This window comes from Xenopus tropicalis, chromosome 1, assembly GCF_000004195.4.
Source record: "Xenopus tropicalis strain Nigerian chromosome 1, UCB_Xtro_10.0, whole genome shotgun sequence".
Taxonomy (NCBI): Eukaryota; Metazoa; Chordata; class Amphibia; order Anura; family Pipidae; genus Xenopus; species Xenopus tropicalis.
The window spans coordinates 61029762-61052527 of NC_030677.2; the positions used below are offsets into that span (position 1 = coordinate 61029762).

Sequence of the window (22766 nt, forward strand, 5' to 3'; positions counted from 1 at the left end):
GCATACACTAAAAAAAATAAATAAATAACCGCAAAATTAGATCAGCATGTCTGTCACCCAGTATCAACAAATACTCTATTTTATGCATAGCATAACATAAAGAAATATAACACGATTTAAGAAGCACAAAATCTGGACCCTAAGCAATAGAACAAGACTGAAATAGCAAGCAGGAGAAGCTCTGAACTAAAGCAACAGCAATTCTAAAGCCCAGCATTTTGGCACTTGTATGACAGCATTCCAAGAAGGACTTTAACTTTTCGGAGAGCAAATGTTGATTCTAGTCCTCATTACGTAACTAAAATTATTACTGTTACTACACTGTTTGTTGTTTCTTTGTTTATCCCATGTTTCTGGCAGTGTGTTTGCCTCAGTAACACCAGCGTAGAAGCAGAGGTATTGATTAGCAAGCTACACTTGCAGCAGGCAAAATATAATTATATAATTGAGTTAAAATGAACCCCCTGCCATTAGGGCTCCAAGAGAAAGAGTACACACATGGTGGAGCAAAAAAGTTTTGAATTCTAGATGCTGAGATTCAAGGTATTTTAGCATGAGCTTTGAATATAGATTTGCTGTGTTGTGATATTATTGGAATTGGACCTGTGACTGAACAGCAGATATAAAACGGCACTGAAGTTGGTTTCTTATTTGGCCAGTTTCTTATTCAGTCAGTGAATAAGTAACTGGTGATTTAAAGAAATAAATAACCTTGGGCCAGGGATTTAAAAGTCCACATTAATTGACAGGGTTGCCCTACATAAACTACAACTTGTTCCAGCCTGGCCCGAAACGATTCTGGGCAGGAAAACTGGCACCAATGGGGCAATAGTTTCTTATTCGGTCCAATGAATAAGTTTAAAGGGTTAAATGACCTTGGGCCCCTAATGTCAACCTATTGTAGGCAGGGGTGCCCCGCATTATGTGCAGCCCGGCCTGGCCTGGCCCAAAAAGGTTCTGGGCAGGAAAAGTGGTATCAAATTGAAAATTGTTGCAATCAAGTTATTATACCACAGTATAGCGCTGAATGAACTTTCTTCTGCTCATTGTTGCAATTCTGCCTATTTAAATATGTAACCATGGTGCTGAAGGGGTTAAACTACCTTGGGCCACTGATGTCAACCCATATATTTGTACGCTTTTCCTGCCCAGAACCTTTTCGAGCCAGTCTGGAATGGGATGCATACAATGCGGGGCACCCCTGCCTGCATATATATAGGTTGAAATTAGTGGCCCAGGGTGATTTAACTCTTTAAATCATTAGTTATTCATCCGACCGAATAGAAACTATTGCTGCTTTAGTGCCAGTTTCCAGGCCAGGCTGGAACAAGTTGTAGTTTATGTAGGGCAACACTGTCTATGAATGTGGATCTTTAAATCCTTGGCCCAAGGTCATTTATTTCTTTAAAACACCAGTTATTCACTGGATAAGATACCAACTTCAATACATGAAACAAAAACTGGCCAAATAAAAAAAACTATTTCAACGGTGTGGATATACAGGTGTCTCAAACCAAAAGTATCTGGAAAGCACAGGGTTATTGGGAGTCACCCGGGGGTGTGCGGTGCTTTCCTAGCTGCTGTCTTGCTAAGGAGGGGCCTCAGGTATAATAGCTGGGCGGGGCCAGCACTTGGTGCACTTGTCAGGGGCTGGCCCGGATGCTTTACCTGTACACACATTTCCAGGAACAACTCTCTGTTTTTACTTTGTTAGAAGACAAAGGTGCGGCACTTAGTTCTGCTCCTCGCTTCTCTGGTGCGACACGGAATGCTGCTGTGACAAAAGTGAGTGGGAAGCCATGTGTGATTCTCCCAGCCAACTTGCTTGAGATTCGCTGGGACAGCAACACACAAACAGAGCCTCACAGAAAGCAGAAACCTGACCGGGGGAGGGATCTGATCTCATTACTGCTGACTTTTTTTCATCTCCACTGGACAAAGGTTCATACCTGGTGTGTCTAAGCCTTATAACATGCCAACCCTCCTTGTTATGCTGGCTTCTTCCTATTCAGTGTGAGGGCTTGGGTTAATTGCTTCGGATGAAGCTAGCCCATACTTCCCATTCATACCCTCCTGATTCTTTTATAAATGCCCTGCACTTGAATCCCTGCTAGCTGAAGTTTAGCAGGCTTGGCTTTATCCCAGCATGACATCACATTGTAATCTCCCGAGACTATCCCGCCAGATATTTTCAGCATACCCAATTTAGTTAACTTTCCGTTGTTTTTTTTCTCTGCACTCTTTCTTCTCTGCTTGGTGCTGCTATCCCTCCTAGTGTTTATGCCTCCTCTTTCAACAGTATAAATGTTTGCTCAAGTACAAGGCATAAATACTGAAAGGTAGTGATGAGCAAATCTGTCCCTTTTTGCTTTGCAGAAAAATTCACAAAACTACTGAAAAATTTGTAAACCAGCGACCGCAACTTTTTAGACGCGACAGTGAATCTTCTCGGTGAAATTTTGCAGAAGTTTCTCTAAACAATTCGCCAATGGCAAAATGCAGAATTTTGCTGCAAATCCATGCCTGGTGAAAAAATTTTCTCATCACTACTGAAAGGGTATGGCAGCGTCAGAGCACACTGGAGGGGCTAAGGGTGGTGGAGTGCATAGAGCGAAAAGAAATACTTTGCATTATGGCTTTGTGGATAAATTCACAGTAGGGCATTTGAAATGCTGGGGGCCAAAATGTAGGATGGAATGCTTGTGCAACGCTGAAGGTGTCACAGCGTCGTGGAATGTTTAGAGCCACAATACAGTATATTGTAAAGTAGGGACCATTGTTTGTAAACCCTACCGTAACACTGTCCCACTGTGCCCCTTAGTTTTGCTATAGAAGTTGCCAAAAACTTAATTATAGATGCAAGTAAATTCACTAATGAGAATTCTGCTGATCAAAAACTTTATTATAAATGCAAAATAATTGACCAAGGAGAATGCTGAATAGCAGCACTGTCTGATGCATCTTGCTGTTATCTTGTATATAGAGATAATCATGTCTTTTTTCAATTCATTATATGACACAGGGATAAGACATGGGTATGAAGGACAGACTTGTTCAGTGCTGGGAAACTGTGATTTTGCTCCAATTGCTGGAACAAAGAACATTGTACCACATTTACACAGATCAGCTGGGATTCTCTTGCATCTTAATGCAACTGCTGGCCCTGGAGATTTTGGGGAAAGTTTTGGAAAAGTTTTATTGTGCAATATTGCTTTAAGAACACAACAATGATGTTGCTGAACTAGAACTCCCAGCATGCCTTAACCTTAATTATATTAATGTTATATTGTTCTGGGATTTGTAGTCCAGCAACAGCTGAGTAAAGTTTGGTTGAGCAGTTCAGCACAGCCGGGTTTAGTACCCCTTTTAAAATTCCTTAAAGTGCATCTTATGCTGGTCAAGTGTGGATTTGTAAAATAGACTTATTTGGGGGTGTGACCATAAAGTGGGCGTGGTAACAAAAATTGTTGGTGCAATACACACAGTACATGGTTTTTGTTCCTCTTTTTATTTTTCATGTTGAGAGGTATAGGATAAGGATCTCGGTGCCTTGGGAGAGTGATTGTTCTTTGTGCCTCACAACTATGGATATAGGCATAATGGGGTCCCTCACAACTATGGACTTAGGCATAATGATTCCAAGGTCACTAAATGCACTGCTTGGTCTATTATAGTATCTACCATAAAATCACCTTTATCAATATGCCTATTGATTTTAACTGGGTACTGCAGTATAATGATTAGTCTCCAACCGGGCCGGATTTGTCTTCTGGGCGCCCTGAGGCCGCCCCCATGGTCGAATGCGCAAATATTTACACTCCCATACTGAGCAGTGGGGAGAGGTCCCCATTGCTCCATATGGGAGCCAAATTTAAAAATGTTGTTGTGGTGGGGCATTTTGTTGCAGCATTCCATATGTGAAGCCCTTTCCACTGGTGACTCCGATTGTTGCCGATGGACAGATCTATCGCGGGTGACTAACATGCTACGTGGGACATAAGCCTTATCAGTTATGTAGACTTTGCGGCCATTGAAAGATAAGTGGGGCGACCGGGAACCAATTAAAAAATATTAGGAACCCCCCCCAGGTACTTTAATAAAGGCTCAACTCACTCCTTCAGGATCATAAGTAACATAGTATGCTTTCATGTATGGTCTGAGCCATCTTTATCAGAATAATGTTTAGTAGCTCATAAACCTAGTTATAGAACAGATGCTGACTTCAAACTCTCTCTCCTATAAACTACTCCATCTTAATTCATTAATAGCCCACTTTTAAATATCTTTCATGGATAGCTTTGCCAACTTTTCTGGAAATAATTACTGGCCTACCTATATTTTTGTTTTTGTCCATATTAATAACATTGACATAACGGATCATTTTTACCTGCCAGGTGGCAACACTAATAAATGCATTTGTTATTTTTTCTATGTTTAGGACACAATAAATTCCCCATCTTTGCTAGAGTAAGGTAATTTCTATTGCCTTTCTGATGGATCGCTACCGCTACTTTATTTTCAACCAGAGGAGCATGGTGGTGTTGGGGATCCTTCAGATAGCATGTGCTGGGATTTCCATTGTGTCTGGCTTCATGGATGGAGCATTCAGAAGAGAATCCACCCTTGGAAGAACTAGGGCTCCACTATGGGCTGGGCTGGTAATATTACGTACTTTTATATGAACATCTATGTGGTAATAGAAAGTCTCTGTCAGTACCTGTGGCAGAGAAAAGGCCCCATATGCCCTTGGGCATTGGTGCAGTTACTGCTCCTGCACACATAGTAGATCTGCCACAGTAATATTGTGATCACTTTTTAAATGAATAAAGTTAATAATAGTTAATTATTATTATTATAATTATTATAGTCACAATTAGCTGTGATGCATTTTCTTAAAAAATTATTTATTTAATTATTTTTAATGCAGGGTATTTTATATAAAATATCTGGTTTGGGATAGTAAACTATATTGCAGGAATCGATGATCTTACAGATCATGTATCTAGGAAAAGATCTTGGGAGGTAAGCAGGTATCATAGCCAAACTGATACGTGAAATTCTCTGTTTTTGCAGATTATGACCATACCTGGAGTTCTGGCTTTATTTTCATCACAGAAAAAAAACCCAGTTCTAGTAAGATTTTTGCTTTGTTTCATTAAATAAGGTTAGGACATTCTTGCATAAAAACCGAGTGGTAGTGCCAAACAGCAGAGTGTACAGAGATTTATTTTAAATGAGCACTCATTGCAGGTAGTGCGTCACATCATATTGTTACTGTTTGGTTCATTTTCAAGGTCCTGACCTTATTTTAATTGATGTGGTAAATGTACTCCAAGGCTGAGGTATTCAGGCAAGTTTAGAAATTATATCAAGATGAGGAATATATCGGCCTCCATGCACTGTCTACCCACTCACAAGATTCATATGGTGGCTGCTTTGCAAAAGTATTAATGTCATTAAAGGACCATTTGGTTTCAAATGCTACGCTCAGTGTGGCAACATGTTGGCTACACCCACTTTGTGGCCACATTCATTTTACCAAAACATAACCTTACCTGCTAGTATAATTATTATAGAAAATGATAATTACTATAGATAATCAGCATATTAACACCAGCTGTGCCAGTGTAATCACTGTAGAAATGACCAATGAGCACTCCATTAATCCCAGACAAGCCAATAAGCACTCTGTTAACTACACACATGCCAGTAAGATCACTAGATAAATTGAAAGCATTACCTACCTTTGCACAAGCAGAATACTAAAAGCAAAGATTTCTTTCTGCTCCCACACTGCTTGGTATTTTCTTTCTCTGCCTGGCTTAAACTACTGTGAAAAAAATCCAAGATGTCCTTGCATTCCACACCATGCACGGCCATCTTGACATTTTTCCAAAAAGCAGGGAGTGCAATGGTGGGAGAGGAAGGCAGAGGTGGCTGTGGTGGCATGGGGGTAGGGTTTATAGGGAGTGAGTGGAAAAAATTAAAGACAAATCGGGGGGGGGGGGCTTTTGCCCCTTTATTAAAGTGGCCCTGGGATGCTTATATATAATAGTAAAATGTTTCCCCAGCAAGAGGCCTATACAATAAGAAGCCTCATGTATAGGGAGCCCTCTGTGAGAGAGCAGGTGAATGTTACTGTGGGATGCTTTTTGGCTGCTCCTGCAGAAGCATTGCTCTAAGCAAGCTACTCCTTAGCACTTCACTTTAGGAGATCTGCTGCAGACTCTGGTTATAAATTGGCAATAAAGGCTCTATCCTTATGCCCCAGTCCTGTGATGGAACATAACTGTAAGCATTTCATTATATGTGTAAAAAATATCATGTCGCACATTCTTTTTAGATGTTTCCCATTTTATATAACATTTGTGTTTTTCTCCCCTACTAGGTTAATGCACTTATTGCTGCTTCGGTTTTTTCATGTTTTACCACCCTGATTGTTATTGTTTATGCTTCCCTGACACTTGGATATGGGGAGGACGATGATGACATTTTTTCTTCGCCTCCACATGTTATTCATGCAGTGAGTACCAATACTTAGATTTATTGTTCTGTTTGAAGGCCATGCTGTTGGATTATACGCCACTACTGATGTAACTAATCTGTAATGCAATATAATAACATGGTTCTGGTAGAATTATGTGACTTAAAGAGACAGGGTATAGGTTATTGTATCAACACTTACATCACCTTTAGGACAGGTATGGGGGTGTTGTTACCGAGGAGATGTCTCAGAATACCCCTGCCTGCATTATGCTTAAACTGTCCATTTTATTTCAAATGTAGTTGTATTGACTTATTTGTGAATAATAGCATAAACCTATATTGTAACTGCTTATCAGTAATGCCTCATTGGGCATCCAGCAGTTACACTTTTCAAAAAAGAAACCTGGAAACAGCCAGACGATGCTTCTCATGTTTCTGTATTTACGTAGCCTATAGCACATGGTAACAAACACAGTGATAATGTGCAGTTAGAGGCAGGATCGCTATGGCTTTTCCTGATATGAAAGCTGATTGACAAATTACATTGCTGTAATCTTTTCAAAATCATTTTTGTGTCTTTTGTGTTCTGTAGTTTGGAAGCTGTTTTTCTTCATGTTCATAATAATTTTTTTCATCCTTTTTATAGAGATTTATCCTGGGTAAGCTTGTTCAAGGTGCAAATATAGCAATGTTGATTGCATCGGTCTCCAGCCTTTGCGTTGCTCTGTGCATTGCATACATGGGTTGCAGAAGCCTGCCACAATGCATGTGCTATGATGATATTACTGGAATGGTGAGCATTTTGAAACAAAATAGTAAATTACAAATTGTTTTTGTATAAAACTGGCTCAGTGGCTATCTTCAAACCTACAAAATATAAATCCAAAGAGTCATTTCTACAGGTCACAGAATCTATTTATATAATATCCACATTCACTTTTTTTTTTACAGAAGACTTTTGCACCCAAGGCTGCAAATTTTCAGCTGGTTTTTACAAAACCTTTGTAAAAGATTCAGCCAAATATGAATTAGGCTAGAGAAGGGTTAGAGAATCGTTTCCATGTTTATGTAGCATGTGGATTTGGCAAAATCCGAATCCTTCTGAAAAAGGCTGAATCCCGGATTCGCTGCATCCTGAGTTTTTAGCACAGCATAACTTAGAGCGGAAATATTGGTTAATTCAGGGTTCATTAAATAGGCTTGTTCAAACAGCTGGTTCTTTAGGGAGTATTTTCTGGGAAGGTAACACACTGATAGGTCCTGAAAGGTGATCCCAGACAGACAGAAGTTCACAAGAAGTCCTGCAGTAAGGAATGTGTTGAGCGCAGAAGAGAGATGAAGGACAGACATAAAACATTACAGTAAACAATATAACTGGCATAGGGTTCTTCACTGAAAATGTCACAGATCAAGCTGCTAGAACTTTATGGATTGCTTTCTATTATAGCCCACTCAACTTGCACAGGAGACCTATATTTTTAAACAATATAATGTGCTTTCTAGGAATTCCATCGGTTCTGCATAGAACTCAAGTTATTAAACTGACTCTTGTACTATTGCACTTAACACTAATAGAACTAATATTGAACATTAATATGTGAAGAGTAATGTCAGTATCTCTTTAAACCTTTGGTATAACATTAAATTGCACAAAGACCTATAATTTAGTATAATTCATTGTGAAAAAGAGAAGGAAATGGCATAATAGCATTATGCAGCAACCTGGGCAAAAATGTGTCGTACTTCAGTAATCTATGACAACTAATCAGATGATTGTTATTATTAAAGTTTATAAAGTGCCAACGTATTCCACATTGCTGTGCAATAAATGGGTGTATACACTGAACATACTTGATTACATATAAAAACAACCAAATAACCAGTATGACCGACAGAGTAGGCCCTGCCTAAAAGAACTTGCAATCTAATAAATGTTCTCATTATTTTAAATGAGCTAAGCCATTAAACTCTGCTCTGGGCCAACCAACCAATTAGCCAGTAAAGTTCTGACTGTATAAACATAAGCAAAGGTGGGTGCAGTTTTTTGAAACTTTAAATAATATATACTAGCTCTAGCTTGTTAATTGGCTTGATAGTATCTTCCCTTATTCTGAACCCAAATAAACATCACAGAGCATATGTTCTCTCCCTTTCTGTTCTACACTGTTCACCCCTATTCTACTCCCCTCCGTCTTCATTGTCTTACACTTCTCTCTTCTTAAGATTCTTTTCTGTAAGCCCATTTTCCCTTGCCTTTTTGTGTTTTTTTTTTTTTTTTTAGCTTTTACAACCCTTTTCCTCTTAAATGATGTTTTCTCCTTCTACTTCTTCTGTACTGTTTCTCTCCTAGTTGCCACTTCACCTTTACTTGCTCCCAGCTTTGTATACATAGATTTCTGTTCCCTCTGAGCTCTTTAAAATGTATTGCCTACAGTGAATAGCTTCAGATCTGTCTAACTAGAAGCAATGTTTCTGCCGCTGTCACTAAAGCAGTGATTGTCTCTTTGCAGGACTGGTTACACCCTGAGGATGAGCAGCCTCAGACTGTTGAACTTGTTTGCACTTTCAGAGGTGAGATTTCTATTTCAGGACCTGATGCACAAAAGATTATATGGTTTATAAAAATCAGATGTTGGCTGAAATTAAAGAAATTAATGAAGATATATAAATGCCAAATTTTAAGACATTAACTCTTGCACACTTTTTTTTGGTGTGATTTGAATGTATTAAAGGGATATAGTAACATAGTAAGTTGAATTGAAAAAAGACATACGTCCATCACGTTCAACCATAATATAATCCCGCTTGATATCTGTATTTTTGTCGGTAGAGTTGGCAATGCTAATTAGAGGTTGGAGAGACTTTTAAAAAATGATCCATTTGAATTGATATACAATTGAATTGATATACAAGTTACTGGTAATGAATCTACCAACACACTCTACAGTATAATATAGTTTACTTATTAATAAACCGTTATTGAAAGCCGACTGAGCTCAACCCTTAAAACACAAAAAATGGAGTTTGTAGGACAGAACCTATGTAGTCTCTGTGCATTTGGCTACGGGTCATATGGCCTGTATAATTTCTTGGTGCCAAGTTATGAAATGATGATGTAGCAAATCCATGTTAGAGTTACTTTGTTCTTGTTTGGTTTTGCTTCCTCTTCCCTTTTATGCTGGCGACATAAAATCCACCCACTGTATGACTAATAGAGGGCACAAATGTGTCCTGCACAAGTTCTTTCTCAAGTGATAAAAGGATCATCTTGTATTTTAGTTTATTTATTCTGAAGTGATGAGATGAAACCATAAGGCTGGCCATATACATAAATATCTGCTTGTTTGTAGCAGTTGCCAAATGAGTGGGTATATGCAGTACAAATGATGCCATTTGGGTGGGGGAGACGTGCCCAACTGATATACATTATAGGCAAATGTAGGCTTTACATGTCCTTTAAGTTCAACCATAATGCCTATATATAACCTGCCTAACTACTAGTTGATCCAGAGGAAGGCAAGAAAAAACCCCATCTGAAGCCTCTCTAATTTGCTGCAGAGGGGAAAAAATTCCTTCCTGACTCCAAGATGGCAATCGGACCAGTCCCTGGATCAACTAGTACTAAGAGCTATCTCCCATAACCCTGTATTCCCCTCACTTGCTAAAGTCATCCAGCCCCTTCTTAAAGCTATATAATGTATCAGCCAGTACGACTGATTCAGGGAGGGAATTCCACAACTTCACAGCTCTCACAGTAAAATATCCTTTCCGAATATTTATATGGAACCTCCCTTCTTCTAAACAGAGTAAGTGCCAGGAAGGACCTACTGATAAATAAAGCATTAGAGAGATTATTATATGATCCCCTACATAGTTATCATGTCACCTCTTAAGCACCTCTTCTCCAGTGTAAACAGACCCAACTTGGCCAGTCTTTCTTCATAACTGAGACTTCCATACCCTTTACCAGCTTAGTTGCCCTTCTCTGGACCCTCTCTAACTCAATAATGTCCAGTTTGAGCACTGGAGACCAAAACCATATGCTTTTCCAGATTAAACAAACAGTATGTTAAACAAGGAGGTATAATGCCAATTTTAAGCAAGGGAGCCAAAAATTTCACTGCCCTGTTATTGGATAAGTACACGGAAGGCTGACAGTTTTACAGTGGTCCACTGAATACCAGTGCAATGCTGTCTAGAATAGGAATGGTTTTAAAAATGCTAAATGGCACATATGAAAATCTACCCCTGCTGTTTCCAAAAAGTTTGTTCTTTTTGTAGAATCAAACATGAACAGATCTGTAATCTTGTAATGCAAAGAATTTCTGTTAGCCCATAAAATCTGCTCAGTCAGTTTGTATCTTGCTGGAACAGGGGCAAGTATAAATACTAATTGAACAGTTTTTGCACTGTGTACAGAAGACTTGACTCTCTTTTTGCATTGGCTCAAGCATGAAGCAAGTTTATTTTGCAGATATTCTATAACCTATAATGATATACAGGATATGAATTTTAGTGTGTATTGGCTTAAATATACTTATTTAAATGACTCTTAAATTACTATAAATGATCTTGAATTACTTTTTCTTAGGTGGGGATGAACGGATCTTCAACTCTGCTTCTCAGTTTACAGACTGCAACACGGAAACAGAAGAGGAGTTCTCTCGACCTCCACCATATGTTAGATTTTCATGAACTTATTTTATTCTTTTTAAAGCATTCTGGCCTTGGGCACAAAATGAATGGATTAGCCACTTTCTAAAGAGACTACTGGGAGTTAGCACATTTTTTTTGGTACCAGATCTCCTTTCTGGCCTTCCACATTCAGAAGGTACTTACACATGATCAGCTGCTTTTCTTTTTTAAGTAAATTGTCTGTTTTCCTGACCATTTTTACTATTTTGGAATAAGAAGCATGCCTTTTGTTTGTTGGATTAGTTTGAATTACCTTTTCTGGCCTCTTTCGCTTCAGGGCTTTTGTAAATGCATGGGTCATAAATGCATAGCATTGTTATAGAATAGCTCAATACTGAACCCAAAATACCAGCAATGTGTGTTGCAGAAATACAGAGGAAGGTTTGCTAGGACAAATCTCACACCATTCTACAAGTTCCCTGCCTTCCTGCCATGTAGCACTGTACTTGCACACATTGTCCTAAAATTACATATTGGTCAGTTAATGGCTTGTGGTCAGTGAGAAGTCTGAGAACATTTCTAGGTGATGAGCTGACATCTAAATAATTGGTAAGATTGTATATCCATCCGTCCATTTGAAAAATATTGCACATTTTGTGTGTGTAATACAACAAATCTACCTCCTTCACAAGCATGAACACTCCACACAAAAAAGGCTTCAGCCAAATACAGTACATTAATGTTAAATGTGATGCACAGGTTTAATAATTTAATGTGTGGTCTAAAGTTTTTATTCAATTATGTTTTATTGTTTTAAATAAATCAATAAAATGTGTTTTTTAATATAGAATATGCTGCTACTTCTATGATCCTCACATGTGGAAATCTGAACGTATTTAATCTTCTCAACCACTGTATCCCAGGATCATTACCTACTCCCCTTAAAGAGAATATTCAGAAAAAAAATATATAAATCTAATATAAAAGGGGCATGTGGGACAACCTACATGTGCTCTGCAGTCACCCTTTGTTTTTGCTTTGGGGAGGACACAACTAAAGACAGCCACTGATGGGGTGTTATGAAAAATGTATATGCAATTGTTTTTATTAATTTGTTGATTTGTGGTAATTTCCCTGCACCTAAAAAAAAAAAAAAAAAAACTTGAGAGGTTGTACACCTTCTGGTATGATGCAGAATGCTATTCTGAGGCAATTTGCAGTTGGTCTTAAAGTTATATTATTTGCGGGTTTTTTAATTATCTAGCTTTTTGTTCAGCAGCTCTCCACTTAGCAGCTAAGCAGTTGTTTAAGAGAGACCGGGATATGAATAGAGGAGGGCCTAAATAGAAATTTAACAATAAAATAGTAGCCTCACAAATGAATAGTTATTTGGCTGCTGGGGTCAATGACCCCCCATTTGAAAGTTGGAAAGAGTCAGAAGAAGGTGGAAAATGATTCAAAATCTATAATAAAAATAAATAGTACAGGCCAATTTGAAAAGTTACTTAGAATAGGTCATTCTATTACATACTAAAAGTTAAAGGGGTGGTTCACCTTCAGGTTAAGGGTTCAGTATTATCTGAGTGCTTCAGAATTGGCTTTAATTTTCATACAGTTCTATTTGTCATCATAGCAAAAATAATGAACTGCCTAGTATAAACCATTCTTATTGGCAGGGTCTTGCAGTGAGTTGTCCAGTCAGTACTTTATATGTGTTATCCCCAGTGTATCTCTGCAGGAAGTCTCATTCAAACAACTGGAAAAACATTGCTGCTTTGTTTTTCAGATGCATCTTGCTCCATCTTGAAAGATAAGCTTGGTTCACTTGATGACAGCCGTAGGAACCCTGCTTGTATTACTCAATTAAACATTTGCCTAAAACAAAGTGCAAAACGTCTAATTCTGTGTAAGACTTTAGCAACAGGTACTTTATTTTATTCTAGGGCGACCAAATCACTTAAAAATATAGGGACTGATTGCAGTTTTAAATAGAATCAGTGCTGCCCTGCAACATGTATTTATTAGACATGTCTAATTCGACAAACGAATATTGCCAGAAAAGCCATGGTATGTAGGTATGTCTGTCAGCAGCTCTATAATAATTTGAGGCCTTCAGAGTGCACTGGGGCTCCTCAGCTAAGATAAGTTTAGGGATTGCAAGAAATTAGCTAAAAAAGAGATTCCTCTGTCATAGAAGCTGATGCTATAGGGATGATTATTACATTTGAAGCAGAATGCACTGACCTTTGAGATGTAATGTACTATGAATCGGAATTACTAGCCTTGGAGTTTTATATTATACAGTATAAATTGTATATTGTGAGTTGATCACTAACTGACAGCAGCAGAGAATGTGCTGTGAATCCATTGAGAAGAACATGGACAGCAACTGGGGATACCTTACAAGGTACAGATCTTCCCTGCTATAGAGAAGTAGTTATTTAGCTCATAAATACCCTTATTACATGAGCAATAAGACTTAGGCCACAAGGACATACAGTAAGTCGACCACTGAGAAGCACAATATACTAGAGTAGTGTATAAGCAGCAGTAGGCAGGGTCACAAGCAGAGTGATGGCAGGCTAATAGCCCAAAAATCTACCAAACTGGCCAATGTAATAATTCTGCATTCCTACCATAAGTTAAAGGAACAGTAACACCAAAAAATGTATTTATTTTAAAGAAATTAAACTATAAAGTTCTGTGTTTGCTTCAGAAACATTACTAGAGTTTATATAAACCCTGGTGTGTAGCCATGGGGGCAGCCATTCAAAAGAAGAAAAGGCACAGGTTATATAGCAGCTAACAGATTAACCCTGTAGAATACAATGGTTTCTTATCTGTTATCTGCTATGTAACCTGTGCCTTTTCCCTGGTCCTCTCCCTCTCAGCACTATCCGGGTTAGCTCCTCCCATTCACCATTGAGAAGAACCCTCCCAACTAATAAATATCCGTCCTGCCCCTTTACCTGTGTCTTTTTGTTCTTCTCATTCACTCCTTTGAAAGGAGTAGGATTTTCTTATGGAGATAGCAGGACCTGCGGCAAAGCGGTCTGGGCTGGGGTTGTATGCATTCCTGGCAAGGGTTTCCCCTTCGTGCAGGTCCTGCGGTTGCTAGGCAACGCCGCTTGGAAGGACCTGCACTGCCCGCCCGCCTGGCCAGTCCTCCCGGTCTGCGGTAATGCGACCGATGACAGGGACACCATCGCAGCGCTCCGGGTGTCAGCGTGGGCCAGGCGGGGAGGGTGGCGGCGGTGGAACGCAAACCGTCATGGCGGAACTTCCGGTTTGCGTTCCAAGCTCTGGCGCGAGTAAGGCAGGCGGCGATTGGCTCCTGGGAATTTAAAAGGACTGTCAGCTGGTGCCGCGCGTTGTTCCTGACCTGGGAGACGCTGCCTACCCGAGTCCTTTAGCCGGTCTGCCTCTGCTTGCCCTGCTGTCCTGTAAGTAAGTGGTACTGGAGACTGCTTAGATAAGGGATCCTCTTATCTATTAAGCTTGTGTTTAAATTTTTTTCAGGCATCTCCACCATCGCTTATTACTGCTGCCACCCTCACTTCAAGTCTATCTCCATTGAGGTAAAAAAAAAAAAAAAAACCCACGCAAGATGATATGCATGCTAGACAGCTGCACTCATCATCATGATTATATATTTTAATGTTTCTTGCAGATGAAACCTGCCAGAACCAAACAGAAGGAGAAGGAGCTAACAAATGATGCCCCGAGTGTCTCCACAGAAGATTCTGGATCCTGTGTGGCATGCTCAGAAATGCCTCTCCCGAATAAGAGATTGTGCCAGTCTTGCCTAGTATCTGTAGCAGGGGGCCAAACTCTGGCTTCAGCAGATATCATATCCCTAATCAGGCAAACAGTGTCTCAGGAAGTCCAAGCCTTGGCGACTCCTAGGCTAGAGCACTCTAGGGAAGACTACCCGAGTGACAGAGGAAACAATACTGGTTATTCGGAGAATTCTTCAGGAGAAGAGTCTGAAGAAGATTACAGGGGAGCTTTCGAGTTTGCAATGGTGTCGCCCCTAATTAAAGCTGTTAAAGAAGCACTAGACCTTCAGGAGGAGGATCAGCCGGGGACTTCAGCATCATTCCTACCCGGGTCTAAGAAGAAATTTCAGTCTTTCCCTTTCCATGAGGAAGTGAAATCTCTAATCAAAGATGAGTGGGAGGTGATCTCGAGAAGGTCCGCTATGCAATCCAAATTTCGGAAGCTGTATCCATTTAAAGAGGAAGACCTAAAAGATCTTTGCACATTGCCAGTAGTAGATGCTCCCATCATCAACCTGGCAAAGAATACGGTCCTTCCAATAGATGATCTCTCATCCTTGAAAGATACTATGGATAAACGCATGGAAGCAGATCTCAAAAGAGCCTTTTCGTGTGCAGGAGAAGCAGCTAGGCCAGCAGTTGCATCCATATCAGTAGCAAAAGCCATGGAAGTATGGCTAGAAGGCTTGGAGATGGCTCTCAGAAACGGAGAGGAGAGAGCAAGGATTATCGAGGGTCTAGCTGACCTCAAGTTGGGTGCTTCTTTCCTTGTCAACGCAGCGGTAGACCTCACCCGTCTTGCCTCTAGGTCCCTTGTCCTCTCAGTCTCCGCCAGAAGGGCCCTCTGGCTTAGGGCTTGGGAGGCAGACTCTCCCTCCAAAGCGGCTTTGTGTGCCCTGCCATTCCAAGGTCAGGTCTTATTCGGAAAGAAACTGGAGGATCTAATTTCAAAGGCCTCAGGTGGTAAGAGTCAATTCTTACCTCAAAAGAGGAAGCGGGGATTCCAATCTAAACGATCCCCAAAAAGGAAGTCTTCGTACCGGTTTAGGCCAGGTTCTACAAGTGATTCCAGGCAGTTCAGGAGCAGAAGAGAGGCTCCAAAGGTGGGCTCTTGGCAAGGGAATCAGCAAGGTTCCTTTCGGCAGTTCAGCCATAAGTCTGGTGCCAGTTCCAACAGAAAGACCTTCTGAAGGTGGTGGTCCCCAGGGACCCGGAGTTGGAGGAAGACTCAGCCAATTCAGGGATGCCTGGGTAAGATCCATAGAGGACAACTGGGTCTTGTAAATCATCCAGGGAGGTTACATGCTAGAGTTCGCTGGGAAGATACCTCCGAAAAGATTTCACCGGTCGCCCGAACCAGATTCTGTGGACAAGATTCAAGCTCTAGAAACTTGCATAGAATCCATGCTGTTCCAAGATGTGATAAGGCCAGTCCCATCCCAGGAGCAGGGAGAAGGAGTTTATTCACAGTTCTTCCTGGTCAAGAAACAGTCGGGATCCTGGCGTCCGATTCTGGATCTGAGGTGGCTAAATCAATTCCTGGAGGTAAAAAAATTCAGAATGGAATCATTGGAATCAGTAAGAGTGGAGGTGGTTCCAGGAGACTGGATGTGCACTCTGGACATCCAGGATGCCTATCACCATGTTCCCATAGCAGAGTCGCATTGGAAGTTCCTGAGGTTCGCAGTGGGAGAAAGACAGTTCCACTTCACATGCCTACCTTTCGGGCTCTCCACTGCACCAAGGGTATTCTCCAAAACCCTGGTCACCCTGGTTGCAAACCTAAGGTGGGAAAAGCTAAGGCTTTTTCATTACCTGGACGACCTCATTCTTTTATCAAGATCAAAGAGTCAAGCACTGATCCAAAGGGACAGGGTCATTCAGGTGCTGGAGCAGCATGGCTGGTGCCTAAATTTTTCAAAAAGTCAGCTCACGCCCAGTCAGGAAATCATCTTTCTGGGAGCTCGAATAAATTCAAAGACCGGAATAGTGTCTCTGTCAGAAGAAAGACAGCGGAATCTACAAGGTATTATCCGACATATTCTGTCCAAAGACAGTGTTCCAGCGGGCATACTGTCTCAAGCAATTGGTATGATGGCCTCCTCTATTCGCCTAGTCAACTGGGACCAGTGGCATATGAGGCAGCCACAGGTTGCGTTCATCAGATCAGGGGGAATTACCGATCCTTCGGTCCAGATTTCAGCAGGCTCATATCTCAGAAAAGCTCTAGGCTGGTGGTCTCAACCAGAGCGCTTGTCCGCAGGGGTTCCATTGTTTCCAGAAAAATGGGTCATATTAACAACGGATGCATCAGGATCAGGATGGGGCGCAGTACTGCAAGGCCGAGCAGCTCAAGGATCATGGCTACAGCCCTCCTTAAACATGCCCTCAAACATTTTGGAACTAAGAGGTATTTGGCAAGCTCTTCAGTTCTTCAGGAACGATTTAAAAGGCAAAAGGGTTAAGGTCAGATGCGACAACTGTACAGCAGTAGCATACATAAGAAAACAAGGGGGCACAAAGAGCGTTGCCTTACTTCAGGAAGTAAAATGCATCTTCGAGTGGGCAGAACTAAACCTACAAGAAATTACAGCAGTCTATCTTCCGGGTTGCCAAAACATCAAGGCGGATTTCTTGAGCAGAAACAGTCTAAATCCCCACGAGTGGCAGTTGAACCCCAGGATCTTCAACCACCTAGTGAATCTATGGGGGAGGCCGGGCACAGACCTCATGGCAACGGCGGCCAATTCGAAATGCAGTCAGTTTTTTCTCGGATACAGGATCCCCGTGCACAAGCCACGGATGCATTAATCCAGTCTTGGCCGAAGAATTTGTGCTATGTCTTTCCACCTCTTCCTCTGATTCAAAGGGTGCTACACAAGCTAATAGAGGAGAAGGGAGAGTTAATATGCATTGCCCCAGCGTGGCCCAGACGGCCGTGGTTCCCAACTCTCCTGAGATTATCAGTCAGTCCTCCTTGGAAGCTGCCATGTTCCATAGATCTGTTAACCCAGGGGCCGTTTGTCCACCCGAATCCAGGTCAGCTGGCCCTGATGGCATGGAGGTTGAGCGGCAAGGCCTAGAGGCACAAGGGTTATCCGAGAGTGTCATTCGCATTCTGATGAAGTCTAGGAAAGCCTCCACCAACAACAGGTACTGCAAAGTATGGAAAGCCTTCATAGACTGGAAGTCCAAAAGATCGGGGGAAGTTGCAGTCACAGTTGCTGAGTTGTTGGAATTTCTTCAGGCAGGTCTGGAAAAAGGGCTAAGAGTCAGTACACTGAAAACTCAAGTATCGGCTATTTCAGCCTTCTCAGAGACCAGATGGGCACTACATCCTCTGATAATCAGATTTTTCAAGGCGGCTATCAGGATCCTACCAGCAAAGAGACCCTCATGCCCTCAGTGGGATCTTCCGTTGGTTTTGGAATTTCTGTCTTCTTCACCATTTGAACCGATACAGGAGATTTCTGTCTGGCATTTAACACTAAAAACGGTATTCTTAGTGGCAGTCACCTCAGCTAAGAGGGTAGGGGAACTGCAGGCCCTCAAGTACGCCAAAGACAGCCCCATGTTCTTTCCAGACAAAGTAATCCTGAAATTTGTTCCCACATTCAAACCTAAAGTTGTGACAGAGTATCATATCAGGGATGAGTTGTGTTTACCATCCATTGGTGAAAAAGCATCAGGAGAGCAAGAGTATCCTTTTACTTACCTAGATGTCGGCAGATGTATCAAGGCTTACTGCCAGGCCACGGACGGGTTCAGAAAGGCTGACAGATTCTTTGTCCTTCCAAGTGGATCCAAGAAAGGAGAGAAAGCTTCCAATTCCACCATCTCCAAATGGATAAGGAAGACCATCAAAGATGCATATATGTCAAAAAACCTCGATCTTCCACAGTCAATCTCAGCCCATTCAACAAGAGGTCAAGCGGCTTCATGGGCAGCGGAAGCAGGGACATCACTGGAAGTGATTTTCAGGGCAGCATCTTGGGCATCTCCAAACACCTTCATATCACACTACCGGCTGGATGTGTCATCAGCAAACCAGGCTGAATTTGGTCACAGTGTCTTAAAAGCAGCCTCTTCTCAAAATAAATAATACTTTACTGCATAGTGTTGTGTTTATTCCCACCCAGTCTTCGGGAGCTTGCTACATCCCGGATAGTGCTGAGAGGGAGAGGACCAGGGAAAAGGGAAAATTGTTTCATACTTACCGTGATTTTCCTTTCCTGGTCCTCTCCATATCAGCACTTCCCTCCCCAGAATATTCGAACTTGCTACCAGACACAGGTAAAGGGGCAGGACGGATATTTATTAGTTGGGAGGGTTCTTCTCAATGGTGAATGGGAGGAGCTAACCCGGATAGTGCTGATATGGAGAGGACCAGGAAAGGAAAATCATGGTAAGTATGAAACAATTTTCCCTTTTCTCCAGCTTGAATGGCTGCCCCCATGGCTACACAGCAGCTTATTTATATAAACTATAGTAGTGTTCATGAAGCATATACCCCAGTTTTACCAGTGCAGGGCCACAGTACGTTACGTTTCCAATACTTTAAAACACTTTCATTTTTTGGTGTTACTGTTCCTTTAATTGGGGTTTGCAGCAAACATTGAGTCTTATTATCTAGAATAGAATGTGAAGTGATAGATGTCTTGACGGTTTTATTTTCATTAGAAAATACTGAAGACAAAAAAAAGTAATGTTTACAAAAAGTTTGCCATGAATGTCCTACAAGGCACTGTGTCCTGCAGAAGGCTACAGGTGAATCAGTGACCAAAGAACATACAACTCTTGAAATCAAATTCATATATTTTTTAAAAAGGGAATTTAGTACAATACAGTACAACTGAAACCACTAAAGGAGCCAAATCATGAGGTAATTCTTCAGAACAAAGACTGTAGTGCAAAACAGGAATATTAAGAACAGTTCTTCATTTATTAAGCAGCATGATTTAACAAAGTATAAAGTGTTATTACAAGGGCAGGGATTCTAAATGAATAAAGCATTTTCAGTAAATTTGAGACAAAACTTTAATTTCTTCCACGCATTTTTTCTTAAAACCATACAAAATAGAGGTTTTATTTTTTTCTGTCAGTTTGATTTTTGTTTACCAAGATTTAAAAAGTATGTATTGCTCTTTCTAGGCTTCTGGCTTGCCCCCATCCTTAAACACTTGATGGCACTTTTTGTTCTAGCTTGGGCAAATCTACTTCCTGGTACTCACCTGACCATTTCTATTTTCTTTCTGGCAAACAACAGAAGCCTGTTCTGCTTTAGACCAATGTCCTCAGACGTAAAACAGCAGTGGGCAAAATGCCTCAGATACATGAAATCTAAGCCCGTAAGGCCTATGGCTTGTGGGACATATCCTCCAATAGCAGTTTTCAGCTTTTTAAATAGGTCCAGTGCCCAAACCCTAGCAGTGAAAGACACATGCAATTAGTTTGCATTAACAGTGTCTACCTTCTCAGCAGGATTTGGGTCTTCCCTGCCTTACGCCATAAATTCAATATGACAAAATACTTGACTAAAAAAAATAAATAGGTACTACAGGTATTATCAAACAGGGTAACGATACAACAATATTGCATTTCTCCGAGTGTAGCGCTTTAGGTTTTATTCTTTACTTGTTTTTCTGTTCAGGCCCTCTCCTATTCATCTTCATTTAAATCACTGCCTGACTGCTACAGAAACAAGTAATTTGGTCAACTGTTTTTGCAATCACTTCATCTGGAATTTCAAGAGTTAAATTATTTAAGAAAAAATTAAGAACATAAATGTGTAACAATTGTATAAACTCTAACAGATGATTGGATACTTAAAATGATCTTCAAGGAGTTAGGTACCCCCATAGACATTGTAATTGCTTCAGTGAAAACTGCCAAAGCCAAGGGTAGTTGTGAAGGAGTGCCACATCGCAATCTTCTTCTGTTTTTGGATCCTCTCTCAGCAGCCCAGGGCTGGGTGTGCAGCAGAGTGAAATGCTGGCTTTTTCCTTCAAAGTTTGGCTTTTCACTCTGCTGCACATAGTGGCCTCAAAAGATTCTTTGGAGACAGCAAAGATGGCGACATGGTGCTCCTAGTGTAACCCAGGGCTGGTGCAGTTCTTTTTACCTTTAACTCGGGGTCTCAAGTGACTGATGATAATAACCGATTATTGGCATCCCCCTGTGATTATACCTTTCCTTCTACTTTAAAATGAATACTTACAATATCCTTTATATTCACATTATCAAAAGAAAAAACGGAAGTCGTCTTACTACTCAAGAGACTGTCATACCCAGGAATGGTGTCACAGTAACCTATATCACTCCTATACTTTGGCTGTACTACCAAGTCATCACAAAGCATCTATCCTTCTTCTCTGGGGCTTTCTTGATAACGGGCTTCTGGATAATGGATCCCATACCTGTACTTCCAAAGCTGTGCACAATAAACCATATTTATAACTGTCACTGTTTACAGCAAGCTAAAACTGAATGAACCCTTTAATAGATGCCACCATAAAAACAGAAATTGCACCAGAAACCATGAGTAATATTGTCTTTCTACTAAAACTGGTGTCTAAAATGCTGATGTATAGACTCAGGATGAGAATGGGTCCCTATCATGACCCATTGTTAAACATTTATTACACTGAATAGATTAATTATAGAGGCATCTTCATGCAGCAGAACACTACAATTACTGAATAATTGCATATGCTACACTGCGGCGCTAGTGACTCCCTTAACCAAAGGGTTGTTCACCTTTGGGTTAACTTTAAGATGATGTAGAGTTATTCTGAGACAGTTTGCGACTGGTCTTTATTTATTATTTGTGGTTTTTGAACTATTTAGCTTTTTGTTCAGCAGCTCTCAAGTTTGGAATTTTAGCAACTATCTGCTTGCTAGGGTCCAAATTAGCTTAGCAACCTGGGAGTGGTTTAAATGAGAGATTGGTATATAAACAGGAGAGGGCTAGAATAGAAAAATAACTTATAAAAATATGTTACTTTTTAGTATTTATTTTCATAATTTTATCTAAAACTGTGGTTTTAACAATTGATATGGTTTTAACTAATTTTCTATGTTAATATATATGTTTTTAACTATTTATATATGTATTTAAATTGGAAAATCCAATATGCCCCTATGACCTGTAACTAAGCTAAGGTTAGACAGGAAGTCTCTGAGGAAGTGTATTTTATACATGAAACACATTAGGCTGGGTTCAGGAATCTTACATGTAAGTTTGAATTTTTAAATTTGTGTTGAATTGATTAAAATTCTCATCAGTGCATTCTGTATATATTGTGCTATATGGAGTGGCTGTTCGGGAGTGTTGTGAGGGGAGAACTTGCCGAGAGAATTAGGACCATGCAGGCACCAGAAGAAAGTCATATGGGCAGAAGAGATGCAAGTTGGTGCATGAAGGAAAGTGACACATCTAGTAACTTATACAAAGTGGGACTTTTCCACACACAAAATAAGTTGCTAAATAGCATGCAGGGGTGGTAATAGAAAGTCTACCTAGCTATGAGCTCTGTCTGACTTTGTTTTGGAGGGAGTACTTATTCATACACCACTGCACTTATACATTGTGCTCATCTGGAAGTGAAAACAAACCAACTGTATATTGCACTCACACATAAATGGCACAAGAATTATAATTGTCTAAAAATTAACTTATTTATGTATGGAATATTGAAAGGATTTGGAAAGAGTGTTATACAATTCCCTTTTTTGCTTGCTTTCAACAATAAAACTGTAGCCTTATAGAGCAATAGTTTTTGCTGGGGTCAGTGACCCCCCCCCATTTGAAAGCTGCAAAGAGTTAGTAGAAGGCGGCAAATAATTCAAAAACTATACAACATAAAA

General features: G+C 40.5%; 1 protein-coding gene across 6 annotated transcripts; it reads left to right on the forward strand.

Annotated features, from left to right (window-relative positions):
- Nucleotides 1–1625: 1625 nt before the first annotated feature.
- LOC733556 (uncharacterized loc733556) lies at nt 1626–12148 on the forward strand. 6 transcript variants are annotated; one of them, XM_012964090.3, is made up of 8 exons: nt 1628–1784; nt 3188–3192; nt 4439–4658; nt 5074–5133; nt 6389–6523; nt 7133–7279; nt 8997–9057; nt 11078–12148. In XM_012964090.3, exons 3-8 carry the CDS (start codon nt 4494–4496, stop codon nt 11179–11181), a joined length of 672 nt encoding a protein of 223 aa, XP_012819544.1. In that variant the 5' UTR covers nt 1628–1784; nt 3188–3192; nt 4439–4493; the 3' UTR covers nt 11182–12148.
- Nucleotides 12149–22766: the final 10618 nt, after the last annotated feature.